This window comes from Anopheles marshallii, chromosome X (assembly GCF_943734725.1).
Source record: "Anopheles marshallii chromosome X, idAnoMarsDA_429_01, whole genome shotgun sequence".
Lineage (NCBI taxonomy): Eukaryota > Metazoa > Arthropoda > Insecta > Diptera > Culicidae > Anopheles > Anopheles marshallii.
In genome coordinates, this window is record NC_071325.1 from 15,552,616 (window position 1) to 15,571,370 (window position 18,755).

The 18,755-nt window shown below is 40.7% G+C and overlaps 1 protein-coding gene across 1 annotated transcript; it reads left to right on the forward strand.

The window, feature by feature from the left end:
* Window positions 1-13,257: 13,257 nt before the first annotated feature.
* Window positions 13,258-18,243, forward strand: LOC128710623 (uncharacterized). Its single transcript, XM_053805579.1, has 2 exons — window positions 13,258-15,951; window positions 16,405-18,243. Exons 1-2 carry the CDS (start codon window positions 13,258-13,260, stop codon window positions 18,241-18,243), a joined length of 4,533 nt encoding a protein of 1,510 aa, XP_053661554.1.
* The last annotated feature ends 512 nt before the right edge of the window (window positions 18,244-18,755 follow it).

Consider the following 18,755-nt stretch of genomic DNA (forward strand, 5'->3'; position numbering starts at 1 on the left):
TTTGTCACAAATTCAAGACAATTGAGAAAGACCTATAGCATTTGCTAGTAGAACCTTCAATAGTATTGAGTCATATTATCCTGCAACTGAGAAAGAGGCCCTCGCAATAATTTGGGCAGTTAAAAAGTGTAAGCTGGATAAAAATTCACTTTGATAACGGATCACAAACCACTTACTTTTATAAAAACCTCTTTCTAGAACTCAAAAATATTAAATTGGCGTTTAGAATTAGAAAGCTTTGATTATGAAGTCAAATACAAAGAGGGCAAAACTAACGTTGTTGCCGACGCATTGAGTAGGAGACCCAATGATACAAGCTGTTTGCAAGAAATTAATACTTCCTCTATTACAGATTCACAACACAGCATAGAATCTGGAAGTAGCGATAATGCAAGCAAACCATTCATCAGCTGACTCAACCATTCATTCAGCTGTAAAATCAAACGACTGTTATATTCACTACACGGCTTGACCAATAAATTATTACACTATTCAGTTAGTATTTAAATTCGGGGATGCGAACTCAATTACACAAGAAACCCGTTTTCCAAATATTGTTAGAACAATAATCACGGAAGATAAATTGGATTCGAATAATATTAGGCAACACATAACCACGTATCATAATGGTAGACAAACAGCGGTTCTCGCCCCAGAAAACATAATGCAAATATTACAAGAACCCCTATGTAACCACCAATTCCAACCAATTGTAACCACCACCAGGTCATTTCGTTATTACTACAAATTTCTTGGAAGATGTTACAATCCCCGAATAACAGAACTTTCTTGTAACATCAGAGCACGATGGGGCACATAGAGGAATATGTGAAGTAGAAAATCAACTGCGACGATCATATTTTTTTTCATGTATGCTAAAAAGGATTCGTGATTATATTATTAGCTGCGCGATTTGTAACTAAAACAAGTACGATAGGAAGCCTTATAACATTAGTTCTAACATTAGTAACTAAAGTTTCCATAACGAATCTAAACTCGTTGGGAAAGAGCCAAGACATGAGGATTTACCGTCCGACTTGGCGAGAACAGTCAAACGCTAGTTCTTGTTGAGTTCTGGTTTGAAAGTCGCTTTATTAAAGATTTATTCTAGTTTATATACTAATTTTCTGCTGACCGATCGTGGTCAGCAGTTTTATACAATTTTCAGTTTTGCTTAACTTAATGCTGACCGATCGCGGTATTAGTTATCGCGGTTTAGTATTCCATGTGATAAGTGCAGTGACCTGTGATTTATTTTGTGGTATCATTCGGTGTTAACCATCTCCCGACCCGTGGACGATTTGCGGTGACATTCAGGTAAACTAAAACACCTTAGAGGATTACAATCAGGACAATAGGCACCGTACCTACTCCCACTGAGGTAAACATTGTTGTAAAAGCTTATTCCTAGAAGTCAACCCTTTCCAAAAGCGAAAGCACTATCTTTTGTGAAAAAAATGGAACTCGATGGCCGATCTCCAAGCGCTTATGGCAAATTTTTCTGTCATGGAGCAGCGCATGAACGCTCTCCAGTTGCAAAATGGCGAATTATTTAGACAGCTAGATTAACCAAACGTGTTCTCTTCCCCCGGACCTTCGGGTGTTAATCAAAACGATCTTTTCAAAGCTCCTGACCCTTTGAAAAGTATACCATCGTTCGATGGAAATAAAACTCATTTGGCATCATGGATTGCCACTGTTAAAAAACACTAAGCATGTATCAGCCTATTGTCTCTGCCGCAGTTTACGCTATGTATGAACAGGTAGTGATAAATAAAGTGGAAGGTAAAGCTAGAGATACGGTAATCCTACATCGTTGGATGAGGTCATCGAAGTATTAGATGCTTCATTTGGCGACAAAAAAGACATGGCTACGTATCAAACGATGTTGTGGTCTATGAAAATAGATTGTTCGATCCATCTGTACTACAAGCGTACAAAAGAGATTGCCCATAGTATGAAGTGTTTGGCAAGAAAAAAAGATTTGTATAGTAATCACTGGCAGGCTATAAATGATTTTATAGACCAATAATGTTTAGCTGCTTTTGTAAAAGGGTTGAACAAAGAATATTTTGGCTACGTACATGCTGTTAAACCTGAAGATTTGGAAACTACATATTCGTTCCTTTGCAAATTTCAAAATCTGGAACACATAAACAAAATACATTTACCAACACTATTAAAAAGCCGAATAGTTCCGAGAAACTAAACATCTATAAACAAAAGCACGCACTAATGGAAGTTGACGATACGACAAGAACAGGTTTGAAGGTATTCACGCATACTAGCGAGGATGCGGAACAGCACTATGATAACGAAGTAAATTTTCAAGAGGTCGTTACACCCCTGCCTCATAGGTAAACGCAGTAATTGGCATGCCTTACATATTGATACACATCGATAATAGAAGCGTAAACATTTTAATCGATAGTGGATCGATAAAAAAATTTATTGTGTCTAACATGTTTCGAAAATCGAAGGAAATAAATTGTAGACCAATATCGATAGTGTGTAATTATTTCAAATAATTATTTCGACGGCATTCTAGGGTATGAAAGCCTCTCTGAAGTCCAAGCTGTTTTAGATACGGGTAAAAATAAATTTATTTTTCCCAATACAAGCATAGACCTGAGCATACGAACTCTTAACCCAGAAACACATACAGTGGAGGCCAATTCTGTGACACAAATTCAGGTACCCGTATCACAACAAACTGGCAATGTGTTTTTGGCCAAAGATATACGCGTTAACGATATCGTTATTCCATCAGGGTTTTATGTGGCAAAAAATGGCTATATTACTGCACTTGCAAGTAATTTTGGAAGAAAAAAGGAAATAAAATGTTTGGACCAAACCAGCAATTACTTTCAAAGTCGAAGTTAACAATACAATGCAAGAGCCTGATATTGTTTCGAAAATTGAAATTGAAAATATAATTTAAATCAAGAAGAAAAAAAGGAACATTTGATAAAAGTGCCGTATGAAAATATTTCCATCATTGCCAGGGACTACGAAAAACTATCTTGCGTTACATCTGTGAAATGCAATATTAACACGGTAGATGAAATACCTATGCACTGCAAATCCTATAGATACCCATACATTCACAAAGCTGAAATACAAAAGCAGATTAACGAAATGCTTGCTGATGGCATTATCCAGCATTCGATATCTCCCTGGACTTCACCAAACTGGATCGTGCCGAAAAAGCCCGATTCAAAAGGCGAACAACAATGGCGAATCGTCGTTGATTATCGAAAACTTAACGAAAAGACGATTGATGACAAGTATCCGATACCCAATATAGAAGAAATATTAGACAAGTTAGGACGTAGTATATACTTCACCACATTGCATCTACGTTTCAGCGAGCAATGAATAACATACTTAACGAATCGGTACATGTAGCATAGGGTATTATCTTGGATGATATTATCGTCTTCGGAAGCTCATTGCAACAGCATATCGAAAAGCTACAGAAAGTTCTTCACAGATTAAAACAGGCCAATTTAAAAATTAAAATTGATAAATGCCAATTTTTGCAAAAAGAATGTGAATTTTTGGGATACATTGTGGCACAAGAGGGTATCAAGCCTAATCCGAATAAAATCGAAAAAAATTGTCTCATGGCCTCTACCTAAAACAGTTACAAAAAATTAAAGCATTCCTTGGAATTTTAGAGTATTACCGTCAATTTATTAAGGATTTTGCTAAAGTAACCAAGCCATTAACAAATTGTCTAAAACAGATTCAAAGATCGTGCACGATGAAACTTTCTTAAACGACTTCAGGGATTGTAAACAATTGCTAGTTTTAGACCCTATCCTCAAATATCCTGATTAAAAAAAAAAATCATCCTTGAAACAGATGCAAGTGATTTTGCATTGGGAGCCGTTCTCTCGCAAAGATTCGAGGATTCATAGGAACATCCCATAGCGTATGCTTCCAGAACTCTCATTAATACCGAGTGTAGATATTCTGCTACGGAAAAAGAACTTCTCGCTATTATCTATGCTATAAAACATTTCAGAACATACATTTACGGTAATAAGTTCGAAACTCGTACAGACCATAAACCTTTATTATGGCTAAGACAAAAAAACGATTTGAATAGAAAATTACTACGATGGAAATTAGAGCAAGAAGAATTTGAATTCGATATAAAGTACAAAAAAGGAACTACAAATAGCAATGCTGACTCACTTTCGCGAATAGAACCAGCCATAAACGTAAATTTATCTGAAAGCTTAATGGCCCAAAATTCTTCAAATACAGTTGATAATGAGTACATTCCATGTACTGAAAGACCGATTAAAGAATTCAGAAATCAAATATTTCTAGAACATAATGAAAATAGCCAAGAAACATTTAGAAACTTTCCCAAATATTGTAGAATAATAATTAAAAGACCCGTCTTCACTAAAGATAGCTTAGCTGAGATTATTCAAAAATTTGCCGACCCTGATTATGTAAATGAAGTATATTGTGACACGAACATTTTGAAACTAGAGCAAGACCAAATTATTCAAACGTATCACGGTACCTGCCATAGAGGAGTAACGGAAAGTACAAAACATCTTAAGAAAAAGTATTTCTTTCCGAAAATTAAATCCAAAATAGTCAAAAACATTGATCTGTGTGTGTTGTGTAAAATATCCAAATACGAAAGACACCCGTATAAGATCAAATTCAAACTAACAGAAACACCCAAAAGGCCATTCGAAACTGTTCATACAGACATATTTATCATGAAGAATAAATATTATCTCACATTTTGTGACAGATTCTCAAGATTAGCTCTGGCGGTCCCTATAAGAACACGGAATACTGTGCATATCCTGAAAGGAATATCCACATTTATCGCTAAGATAGGAAAACCTTTACTGTTAGTAATGGACCAGGAGTGTAGCTTCAAATCAATCGCTGTTCAATCGTTTTTGAACGACAATATGATCAAATTCCATTACACCAGTGTAGCCCAATCATCGTCTAACGGCACGGTTGAAATCGTTCATCGAACAGTTCGAGAAATACACAACATTTTGTTTCAGAAGGAAAGCACAAAAGACCTAACAGAATTAACGAAAATGAATTTGGCGATCGCTACGTATAACGATTCCATCCATTCTGAAACAAAACTCTCGCCAAATGAATTGTTTCGCGGTCTTAGAAGTGATCAACCGATACCATCATATCTCGACGAGCGCATACAACTGAAGGAGAAAATGTATTCAGACGTCCATCACAAAATGCAAGAAAAAAAAAATAAAGCATTATCAAGTTGAATGAAACAAGAGAAGAACCTAGCCTTTCAGAAGAAGAAACCATGTTTTTGTGAAAAAGAAGCAAATTAAAACACCAAGAGCGCTACAAAGAAATTCGTGTAATAGAAGATAAAGACGTGAACTTCATAGATGGTTATTAGATACCGATACTATCACCACTATCACCGACAGCTTTACATCTGCATCCAATCAACAGATCAGTCAGATGTCAGATCGGCATCAGCGCCCAAACGACAAACACGTTTTTCGGTTTTTAATGAACAGCTGTGGTTCCATACCCATAACTCTATATTCAAATTTTGTTGTGGTAATCTGCGTGTTGATGTGTAACTCGTGAAAAATATAGCCTTTGATTTGACACCATTTATTTTCAACTTCCACTTCCTACAATCTCTGCTATATGATTTCAAAGCGTTATTTAGTGATCTGTTTAAGGTTTTGGGAAATTTGGATGATGATTAGATAGCAAAATCGTCTGCATATAAATATTGTTCGCAGTTAAGCATTGCAGGGATATCTGATGTATATATATTTTTGTATTAAAATTTATTAATTTTTATAACATTTGTAAGAATTTTAAGCTATACTAACCTAACTTACCTAACTAATCTAACTTTAATAATTACCCCATGAAACGTCCTGCCTAGCCGGCGTATGAATCTAGAAGAGAGTACGTGTCAACTGCCGCTTCCGTTGTTAGCTTTAGCTGCCACTATAACGCTTAAAGTTTCCGCAACGAATCTAAACTCGTTGGGAAAGAGCCAAGACAGTAGGATTTACCGTGCGACTTGGCGAGAATAATCAAACGCTAGTTCTTTGGTGAGTTCTGGTTTGAAAGTCGCTTTATTTAAGATTTATTCCAGCTTATATACTAGTTTTATACTGATCGATCGCGGTCAGCATTTTAATATTGCTTACAACTTGAAGATGATTGAATCCCGGTCAGCATTTTTCTACTATTTCAATATTTCTTATAGCTTAATGCTGATCAATCGCAGTCAGCATTTTTATCCTGCATGCTATCATTTATTTGTTAAAATTGACTTGCTTGCATTTTGTTTCCGTCGATCAGTTACCAGGCCGTGTTGACCCAATCATGCGGTGCTGTCGTCAACAACGCTCCTGATCTTGACAGGTTATACCAGCAGTAACGCTGTAGGGCAGCTTCACATTTATTATACCACATGATGATATAAAGCTAATATAAAAATAAACTGCATTTAATTGTCCATCAAACGTCATAAACACGTACGGAAACGGAACGAAACGAATAACAGCTAACCAGAGAATCTAGCCGAGCGAGAGTCATCTATTTGAGCGATCAGTGGAGAAGACAATCGAACAATTGTGGAGAAGACGTACCATATTCTTATTGCGTTTCTCTCCTCATGCCAATACCGTTGATCGTTTTGCATGCACCCGGTGACACGTGGTCCCTCATTCGACCACTTGCGTTGTTTTCAGCAGAGCTTGTCATTGTTCTAGTATTGAGGTAGATCATCCCAAAAGTTAGAAAGCTTAAGCTTAAGCCGGTATGTGTCAAATAATCGAGCAGATTTCGAGCGGCGAATCGGTAACGGGTTGCATCAATCACATATGGACATAGATTTTTGACATAAAGAATGACATTAGGTATTCTGTACCGAGAATTTCAGGATATTAATTTTTTTATTTTAGTTTAAATTTGTATCTACATTTTTTATGTACATAGATACTTATAATAATTAACCTTATTTATATCTCAGTCAATTGAGCCGTCTCAACAAGAAAAGCCGGTTCAAAAACCTTTATGAGCATATTAATCCTACTCGGTATTTACATGTCTTTCAAAAGATTGGTTCAAGCATGTTCAAACCGTTTTTTATACTCATACTTATGGGAATACGTAAATACATGCTAAGAAATTTCCTCACGTATCGTGAGTCAAAAACAATGTTATCTGATTTATAAAGGATGTAGTTCCTTTATTTCAACATTAAAAAAAAAAACATTCAACTTAAAAAATTATCAATTGTTGAGTCGAGCGAAGAACTCAAGAATTCAATCCGATGCTGACAACTAACCCGGCACCCGTCACGCCACATGTTAAAAAAAATCAAAGGATTATATCTCATTCGCTCTCTCGTTCTCATTCGTTTAAATACTGTGTTTAAAGAAACATCCTTTTTGTGATCCTAGCGACAACATGTAAGTAAAAGCAATTAGGTTGTTAATGTATTGTTAAACACGTTGGTAACCATGGCTATTATGTTTGATAGCCAAAAGTATATAAGTTATATGTAAATCAAATAACTGACTTTGAAGAAAATACCCGGCAACTAACGTGTTAAGCATAGATTTGAAATTTTCGATAATTGATACATTCTTTACTCTAGGAATCCTAGACCAATAACGAATAAAGCGCAGTTCAGTAAACTGGTTGATTTAATGGAACAGCGGCCAGATATTGCCAAGGGCTTTGTTAAGGGTAACCAAAAAGCATTCTGGCAACAGCTTGCTGTTGAATTGAACCAGCATGGGCGTCCATTAAAAAGTGCTGAGGAATGGATAACGGTAAGCAAAACAATATTTTATGTCCGGTACGTTGAAACTATTGTAATTAAAATTTATTTGTTTTTCGACTTTGAAATTTTTGCCGTCATAGGTCATTGTTTCTGTATTTGGTATCGTTTTCACTATATCACCGAGTGAAAGGAAATTAATTTTGAAAATCTCTTTAAAATACCGGTTGAAAACTGTTGAGGACCGCGTGGCAACTGATACCCAAGAAAAACAGTTAAAAACACTCTCGAATCGCGCGCGGTAAAAAGTTTGGATACATACAAAATAACTTCCAATGATAAAACAACAGTACTCATCGAAAACTGCATTGTTAGCGCTGGAATCACGTAGCAGGCATTGAAAGGGTAAGTTTTGCAGCAATAATGTGAAATGGTGAATGCACCACACAGAAAATGATCGAAGAGTGTACCGAAAAACGATGTTACCATGGAAACGTTACGGCGTTACGATACTACTAACTACAATTTGTATAGCGATGGCGGTGATACAGGCGTTAACCATTGGCATCACCTTTAATCGAGTGATGCGGTGCTGAACGTGTAAAACATAGCAAGCGAACGCAACGTTCTATAGTAAAGTTGTGTTCAAAGTAGGCGGTGTAGTTGGTATGCGATCCGTATGTAGCTAAATCTGGTGTATAAATAAAAGGAGAAATCACATGCATGTCGCATTTTCGAGTGTTTAGTGTGTTAACTGACAAACGTTCGAGTTTGAAGCATGATCCTTAGAACGACGTTGCGAATATATCCGAAGCATTTTACTGTATCAACGATGAAGAACATAGCAAGTGGAAGACACTGATACGGCCGGACTCGAAGAATATAATCCAGATCATGACGGTCATGGTGCGGCACTAAAAAAACTTTTTTAAACAGTGATTGACCATCGAAGCAGCCTATAATGCTGATAGATTGATAAGAGCTGAACGAATTATTTGCTGGCTTCCCGTCAGTATGGTTATGACGTTCTCATTACGAGCGATGATTGCTGTACCATGAGTAAGCCAGAGATCGAGAAGTATAAGGAACGGACGTTCATGGCTTTGAAGAGAAGAGCTATAACGAACTAACTGGCAACGCTTAGAGTACGGAGGTTTCGTTGAACATGTATTTCCATACACCTTGCGCTGTCGTGTGAAAACTTCTTCGAATCATTCCCCTCGTGCTATAGCCGTATTAAGGAAGGACACTAATCAAAGAACCATACTTCAGCCAAAGAAATTGTATAGCACTCTCAAGCATCCCATTTTTCAAAACTGACATTCCAAATGTTGCAGGTAATTAAGATCTCTGTTTATTCTTAACAGCACATGCTTAATTTTAAAGCAGTCGGTGAATCTCGAATCTAACAGAATGCCAAGATCTTTTATATAAAATTCCATGTACAACGGTTAACCGCAACGGGTTTAATTAAAGTAAAGGACTACAAAATGTTAGTTACTAGGTCGCTTAGTTTGGGTTCCGTGTTGTTGAAGTTTGACATCAAACGGTAAAAATGTATAAATGCACGAAACAGTTCCATGAAGTAGAAAGTAATACATCACCATATTTTTTAAAAGGATAGAAGCTACGAGGGTGAGCTAAATTAAATGAGCTTGCGCATCACAACGCAACAACAAACGGTATGTTCATCTGTTTTTTTTTAACTGATTTTTTTATAAAAATAATTATTGTTAAACTCCAGAACACTAGAAATTAAAAAAAAAACCTTATTAATTATGCGTATTTATGTATTTTTTTTTTTCCTTTTTTAACATCCTAAGCTTATGGGAAATATGGCCTAACCTACTTTAAACCTGCTAGAAAAATGCTTTGTTTTGATATTTGTCGAGCAGCTGTCGAGCACTTTCATAAGCAAAACAATCTAACCATCGATTCCCAGGCTTATTTGGCTTGGGAGTTTGTATGGGAAGCTGTAAGCTTATAAGCCTGGAAACGTCAAAACGCATACAAAAAACTAGCTTATCCCGTGATCTACCCCATTTACAGCATTTACGAAGCTTCAGACAAAAGTTGCGGCGCTTTCGCAATCCTCAACTCGCACGATGGGCTGATAGACTGTGCCACGAGGCAACGATCTCTCTTCTTCTTTCTTTTTCTTGCCTTCTTCTTATAGGCGTGAAGATCTACTTGGTCATGTCTGCCATTTCTCTTATCAGACAGCGGAAAGCAACAAGGAATAGGACATTGATTTGATGCAAATATTGAAAAGAGTGTTAGATGACGTCGTCTCAGTTTTGTCACATGATAGTAGACTATGTGTAGTCAAAAGGTTATGTTGAGCATGGAAGTTTACTAACGCGAATGGAGTTTAAGAAAATCCAGATCTTCTTTTAAAAATTATTTCGTCAGCGCTCCCATTGTGACCATGTTTATAATGATGCATTGTTTGAAGTAAATCAAACCTAGAGTACAAAATTTTAGGTCCGGATTTTAGAACATTGGTTGAATGTTTGTAACTTTTCAATGCTCGCTTGATGTCGTCGATCATCGATCATCTGGGAGAATAAACAGAAGAGAGCGAGAGAGACAGCGAGTTGCATCTGGGAGAGTCAATCACAAACGACTGTCATCATTGAGGGATGCTGACCTACGCATGCAGTTACGCGACACATGTACAAAACCTCCATCTCTGAGTTTCCCGTCAACTGAGGTATCCGTCCTTCGAACACTTGCGTTATTTTTCAGCGAATTTCAACAAATGAATCAGCAATCGCAACGTTTCCAACACTACGTGCTTTGCACTCGACTTTGTTCGCACGATGGGCGTATGTCGTGGCAAAAACCTAAACTTTGATATTGTGTTAAAATCCATTTAAACCAAAATAAATTCGAAAGATTCATTGTTTTTGTTTGTGTCATATAAATATAGTTATATTTTCAAACATATAAGCAGATAATTTACTGTCATTAAATTCAAACGCAAAATTCGACAGTTGCTCAATATTGACCATAGCTCGATGTTTTAACATCTTCTTCGAACATATTTTGCTTATTTGGCTTTTCGATGACGTTCCGAAAAAAGTTTGTAATAGGTATGCTGTTAAATGGTCAAAGTATATATACAACATATAAGTTAATTTATTTTTTAAAAGATAGCAAAAGTTACCGTTTTTCGACATCGTTTATTAGATACAAATTATTTGTTTTTGAATCTGTATCTTTCGATAAAATAATTAGAATTACTATTTTACCATTGTCAACTGGTAATGTTTTTTATTCAGAAGAAATCATCGTGTATCATGTATCGAGGAATTTTTATATTTTGTTATATTATTTACCAAAAATAAAATTATATCTCGACACTGTGCATTGGCAGCGTAGACCGCATCGAGCGGTATGAAGCTTTGTTTAGTTCCTGTTTCATCGACAAAGCGAACAGCCGTAATTATTTACTGAGCGTGAGTGAACCGAGTTGGCGAACGCACCACCACAACGATCAGTTACATAGAACAGCAAGCAATATCTGCTGAGTGCAAGTAAAAGTTAACCCTTTTTGAAGTGAAAGAGTTTGAAGTTCTGAACAATGAACGCGAATAACAGAAGGAGAAAGGCATCGAACAATGCTAACCTGAATGCAGATCTGAACCATACATTGAAAAAAGCTATCCATTTGGTGGTAGTGATGATTTGGATAATTGTGAACGAATCTGAATTACCTTCAGAAAGAAAAGATTTTTTTATTTACAATGCAAGTGATTTGATTCGTAGAGCCAATCATGAAACAAATCGGACAATTGATTTCCGAAGGTTGCTAAATTGTGCCCACATAATACTATGTTGTGCAACTGAGGAAAGTATACGTAGAACTTCGACGTGATAAGGGGATAATTAAATCGCAAGCGTTAGGAACAGAATGGAGATGGAAGATTTGAAATCTGAAACAATTCGTGACACGGAGTCCTGAAAACAAAAAAATCTTAAAACAATTCGATAAAAACAGTTATTTTTGAAGGTTTTGGACGGAAAAGTGGACATAGCTGTCGGTATTTAGTGGAATTTGGTGAGTGTTCTCATTAGACCATTAAATTGTTATTGTAGTGTACTTAACAATTTGTCGACCTACAAACTACAATGAATGAATCTGTTTGCAGCTGGAAATATCCTATTATATAAACCTACGAAGCGACTCAGGATTCAATCAACGTGAGGGGTTACCGTATTAACCTTTGTGTCTGATATCCGTCCATGAGCTCGATTATTCAAATGTGTCAAGGTGATGTGAGTTCAATAAACAAATCCTATAACGCAAGTGCTAAACACATGAATAAGACATTTAATTATCTTTTACAGCTACAATAAAACGCAGCAACACAGCGACGTAAGCGCAACAGGCTACCCTTCACTATGCCTATGCGACCCGTAAATTCACGCTAGCAGACGATGAATTGCGCAAGTGCTCCATGGCAAATCTGCTGTAGATATAGCCAATAGCAATGCGAGTTTCAAAACTTCCAACCACAAGTCTACAAGCTACAACTTGCCAGCTTTGATGATCATCGAAAATGTTACTGCGATCTAATGCCGAAAGAAATCGACATGCCTTATTGCGGTAGATAGGGAAAAGCTTTCAATTTAAGTTGATAGTCAGGACTGATGTCTCAGCTGGTCACAATTCATTTTGTAATTTGTCTAATCAAAGCATTTGAACTCCTCCTTGCACAGTAACTCAAAACTTCCATCAAATGCAGATGCAGTCCACAACATTCATTATTTTAAACAAGTTTAATCGTTCGTTTACTCCTTTATTCAAGAAATATTTGCCCACCCATTAGGCTTAGCAATTATAGTCTTATAATCTAATATTAAAAAGTAAAAATGAGTAGTTGTACGGTGGGCAACTATCGTTATGAAAAGAGTAAAGAGAGCATAGCTGTTAAATTATTGTTTCACTCGCAAAATGGATCGTTTTGGCCGTAGCTAGGCCGTGGTATCGCAAAATGGAATAAGCAGAGAAGGCGATTGTCACCTTGTGACCGCGCGATCGTTTTAAGAACGCTAGAACGCTAGAGTTTAAGTTGCGCTAGCTCCCCGCAGATGGCGCTACTTCGGACGCTTTCGGCCAGGACCCGAAGAATGACGTTCAGGAGGTGTCACTGATAAGGAGCTTCCTTTTTGATCCCGACCGGCCAACGAAGCGGACGAATTTTTAGCGCAGCATATTTGTACGGAGCGTATATATTTCTAAAATAAACGCAAATCAAAAGCTAAAAAAGCCGGAGTATTGTTCTGGTCGGGTCAGTGGACAACATTCTAAAAATTCGTAACTGATTATTAAAACTTTCCTCGTTAATTATCTCGTGCTGACATCGCATCGTGAAACCACGTGGTGACGAACAAAGGACTTGAACTTGGTAAGAGCTACACACACAAGCATACACTTACACAAAGTACCCGAAACGTAGTGCGTAATGGAACAAGTTAGTGAAACGGTTTTAAATGTTACCTGCGCGACGTGCGCAAAGTCTAACGATGAACCAGCAATACAGTGCGACTTTTGCGATAAGTGGTTTCACTACAAGTGCGTGAATGTGGACAAAATGGCGGAAACGAGGGCATGGTGGTGTCCAGGTTGTGACGCGAAGTGCAAAGTGGCTAACGATGCGACGGAGGACGAATTGACGCGCCTGAGGCAGGACATGGAGACTCTCAAAGCAACTACGGAAAGTGCGGTTAGACTGCTGCGGGAAAAGGATGCGGAACTAGCTCGGCTTCGTAACGGCCGTGAGCGAACCTCGTTTTCGTTAGGGGAACCGCTTCCAAGCTCAACGGCGAAACGGATTTCAGTGACCGACGATTGTGAACTGAGCCAGAGCCAAATAGCAGCCCGCCAAGCTGTAAAATCCGAACTTCCTACGTTCAGTGGAGACCCCGAGGGATGGCCGTTATTCTTATCTACTTTCAGAAGGTCTACCCGAACGTTTGGCTTCAGCGAAGACGAAAACATCCTTCGGCTGCAATCGGCCCTGCGCGGAAAGGCTTTACGCATGGTGCAAAGCCGTCTCCGCCACACGGACCACCTGGATGAAATAATTGACGCGCTGGAAAAGGCTTATGGACGAGCGGACGTGCTCGTTAACACCTTACTTGAACAGATTCGTGAGGCGCCACCGATAAAAACTGAGAAACTTGATAGCTTTATTGAATTCGGTGAGTTGGTAGCAGAAATCTGCGCGACGGTTAAGTCAAGCGGGAACGCTGAACGGCTTTACGACGCGTCGTTGTTGCAAGAGCTGGTGGACCGAATGCCGGCTTATCTTCGCTGGAGCTGGGGCATGCATAGTTTGGAGTTAAAGCGCATCACGCTTACAGAGTTCAGCGCCTGGGTTCAAAAGGCAACTGATGGAGCAATGGCGGTCACTCCCCCTCAGCCGAAGAAGAAAGCGTCCACGCGACAGGTTCACGCGCAACACGTGGAGAGCCACGTGGTCCAGAACAGTAAACCTCGTGCATGCATGATTTGCGACAGTGACTCGTGTAACACGATTGGAGAGTGTACGGCGTTCAATAAACTGAGTGTTTCAGCTAGGTGGGACAAGGTACGTAGTCTAAAACTATGCAAAAGGTGTTTAGGCAAGCATTACGGCTCTTGCCACGTACACGACGAATGTGGATTGCAAGGATGTGTTGCAAAGCATCACCGTAAATTGCATCGCGTTACCGGTGAGGAGCGGAAAGCCGAAGTGAACCATCATGGAACGGGAACGGACCACACGCTGTTACGATACGTTCCGGTAAAGCTACATGGAGAGAAGGGTCCGATCTACACTTACGCGCTGCTGGACGAAGGGTCGACGGTGACGCTGATGGAGCAGGGGCTGGCCCGACAAATGGGAGTTCACGGCGTTCCCGATCCAATGTGCTTACAATACAGTGCCGGACAGCGACGAGATGAACGTGAATCGGAAAGAGTGACGGTGAAGGTATCCGGTATTCAAGCAAGTGCGTCTGTCTACCCGATGGCCAACGTGCGTACAGTCGGCAAGCTATCACTGCCTAGCCAATCAGTGAACACGGACGAGCTCAAGCAAAAGTTTGAACACCTGAAGGCGATTCCGGCACCATCATACAAAGATGTTTCACCTCGAATGCTAATTGGTATTGACCATTACAGGTTAACGCGCCCTTTGAAGACGATAGAAGGAAAGTCAGGACAACCGACCGCAACGAAGACGCGACTGGGATGGCTCATTTTCGGTATGTGCACAGATCGTGATAACGAAGCGAATATAGTGCAGCCTGAGTCAAGCTACCACATCTGTGATTGCCAAGGAGTCACATCAAAGGCAGATCGTATGATGGCAGCGTATTTTGAGGTTGAAGGTTATGGTCCTGCAAAACCGCCATTACTCTCAAAGGAGGATCAACGGGCAATGGCGTTACTTAAAACCAGCACTCGACATATCGATGGGCGGTACACGACAGGTTTGCTCTGGCGAGCCGATAACGTATTCATGCCGGAAAATCGCCACATGGCACTGTCTCGACTAAAGTGCCTTGAAAGAAAAATGATTGAGGATAAGCATCTAGCTGAGGAAATTAATAGAATTATCAAGGACTACGTAACGAAGGGTTACGTGCGACAAGTAACGGATGAAGAACTTAAGACGTTTTATCCGAAGAAGTGGTATTTGCCTGTGTTTCCCGTCACTAATCCAAACAAGCCGAAGAAAATCCGATTGGTCTGGGATGCTGCTGCTGAGGTGAGGGGTGTCTCACTTAACAAGAAGTTGCTGACCGGACCAGATCTGCTGACCCCACTGCAAGCTGTGCTGTTTCGCTTTCGTGAATACAAAATCGGCGTGGCAGCTGACATTAGGGAAATGTACCATCAGGTGCAAATCGACGGCGATGACATACATAGCCAGCGTTTTTTGTGGCGATGGGGAAACACCAACGTGGAACCGCAGGAATATGTCATGTTAAGAATGACATTCGGTGCAGCGTGCTCTCCATGTACAGCACAATACGTAAAGAACGAGAATGCCGAGCAGTATCGCTCGCAATATCCTCGAGCAGTACAATGCGTTACGGAGGAACACTACGTGGACGACCTGCTAACGAGTGTGGAAACGGAATCAGAAGCAACCGAACTTGCGCATCAGGTGAGCCACATTCATTCAAATGCCGGTTTTTCCCTGCATAATTGGCTTTCCAACAGCAACCAAGTTGTTATAGCAGTAAAAGGCAATCGGGAAGGTGGAAAGGAGATGGATTTTGAATCGTGCCTAAAACCCGAAAAGGTGCTGGGAATGTGGTGGGACACCACAGCAGACAGTTTTAGTTTCAAGCTATCCCGCGTAAGACACCTTGAATTAGCACGCAGAGATAAACCGTTATCCAAGCGACAAATGCTAAAAACGTTAATGTCGATATACGACCCTCTAGGCCTGATTGCTAGTGTGTTATTTTATTTGAAAGTTCTTCTTCAGGAAGTATGGCGCTGTCAGCTCGGCTGGGACGACGAAGTCCCAAACGAAATTCGGTTTAAATGGGAATCGTGGATGGAAAGACTGCCGGAGCTCGAGAACATCGTAATACCTCGGTGTTATCGACAGGTGCCACTACATGAGTCGTCTCTTCAACTTCACGTGTTCGTTGATGCGGGTTCCGATGGATACGCGGCGGTTGCATATTTCCGCTTTGAGTATAAAGGAAAAATAGAAGTGGTCCTGGTTGGAGCGAAAGCTAGAGTCGCACCCCTGAAATACTTATCGGTACCTAAATTAGAATTACAGGCCGCTGTCATGGGATGCAGGTTAGCTACAGCTATAGCAAATGCTCATCGACAGACGATCCAACGTTATCGTTTCTGGACGGACTCGACCGATGTGATTGACTGGATAAACGCGGACCATCGCAAGTATTCGATTTTCGTCGCACACAGGATTGCTGAAGTGCTGGAGACGACTTCCAAGGACGAATGGCGATGGGTCCCAACCACAATGAATGTAGCCGACGAAGCGACCAAGTGGACCAACCTGAAGAATCATCTAGCATCGAAGCGGTGGTTCCATGGGCCTGAGTTCCTGCACCTACCTGAAGCAGAATGGGACATCCCGCAACGGATGCCATCGGAGACCCGCGAAGAGATGCGGAAGAAAAAGCTACCGAAGCTAGTTGGAACTCAAACAGTGCGTCAGGAGTTCATCGCCTACGAGAGATTTTCACGTTGGACGCGTCTCGTGCGGACAGTCGCCTATGTGTGCCGGTATGTAAACATTGTTACCAACGCTAATCCTCTTGCGATAGGTTCACTCACTCACCAAGAAGTACAAGCGGCCGAAAAGGTGATCGTGCGAGACGTACAGAGAAACGTGTTTCCCGATGAGTACGCACTATTGAAAAAACATAGGGATAATCCTACTGTGACGTCATGGAAGGGTCTGATACCCCGAAACAGCTCCCTATTTAAACGAAACCCTTACATGGACGAGGAGGGCCTGCTGAGGCTATGTGGACGGATCGATCGTTGCCGTTTTGTGGATGCGTCGACGAAGCGTCCTATCATTCTACCCAGGCAGCACTATGTGACAGAGTTGATAGTAGATGATATCCATCGTAAATACAAACACGGTTGCCAGGAAACGGTAGTAAACGAGCTGAGGCAACGATACGATATACCAGCGCTTCGATCGGTGTGTAGACGCGTTCGCTCGCATTGTAGAACTTGCATGTTACTATACACGCAACCGGTAACGCCGCAAATGTGCGAACTGCCCGCTGCCAGACTAGCTGCCTTTTCACAACCTTTCTCTTATACGGGAGTCGATTACTTCGGTCCGCTGTTGGTGACGAACGGTAGAAGAACGGAAAAACGCTGGGGCGTTTTGTTTACGTGTCTGACGGTCCGAGCCGTCCACATCGAGGTGGTGCGATCTTTGTGTACAAGCGATTGTCTAATGGCTGTTCGTAGCTTTATGGCGCGTCGCGGAATACCAACCGAAATCATCTCTGACCGGGGCACAAATTTTGTAGGTGCCGATAGAGAGTTAAAAGAAGCAGCAGAACGTGTTAACACAGCGATCCTCAGCGAATTCGGTCCTCCCGATCCAGCGTGGAAGTTCAACCCTCCGGCAGCCCCACACTTTGGCGGATCCTGGGAGCGAATGATTCAATCGGTCAAGCGAATGCTAGCTCGTACGCTCATGGAGAGGCATCCAACGGAAGCAGTGCTAACGGCTACCCTCATCGAAGTCGAGAATATGTTAAATTCACGGCCGCTCACCCACGTTCCTGTTGATGGTGAGGATGAAGAACCATTAACTCCCAATCATTTCTTGTTAGGCTCTTCCGCAGGAATGAAACCGTTGGTTAAGCACGATGACTCGCCCGCAAACTTGCAACATAATTGGAAGGCTGTGCAGGCAAGGGCTAACGCATATTGGAAGACATGAATCAAGACGTATCTTCCAACGCTAACACGGAGGACAAAATGGTTTGAACCAAGCAAACCGATCGAACCCGGAGACGTTGTCCTAATCGTAGACGAGAACTGCCCACGAAACTGTTGGCCGAGAGGAAGGGTAGAACGAGTCATACCATCAAGGGACGGAGCCGTCCGTCGAGTCATAGTGAAGACAGCGCGAGGAACAACGCTAGAAAGGCCAGTAGTAAAAGTTGTAGTATTAAACGTCGCGCCAAGCAATTCCTTTTAACTACGTCAAAACGCTGGTGGACTGTCACCTTGTGACCGCGCGATCGTTTTAAGAACGCTAGAACGCTAGAGTTTAAGTTGCGCTAGCTCCCCGCAGATGGCGCTACTTCGGACGCTTTCGGCCAGGACCCGAAGAATGACGTTCAGGAGGTGTCACTGATAAGGAGCTTCCTTTTTGATCCCGACCGGCCAACGAAGCGGACGAATTTTTAGCGCAGCATATTTGTACGGAGCGTATATATTTCTAAAATA

Bases quoted from the DNA above. Each gene is read 5' to 3' on its own strand.
- LOC128710623 (XM_053805579.1), top strand. From the start codon at position 13,258: ATGGAACAAGTTAGTGAAACGGTTTTAAATGTTACCTGCGCGACGTGC. The intron at 15,952-16,404 runs GTGAGCCACATT...TGTTATCGACAG, and splicing joins CAACCGAACTTGCGCATCAG to GTGCCACTACATGAGTCGTC.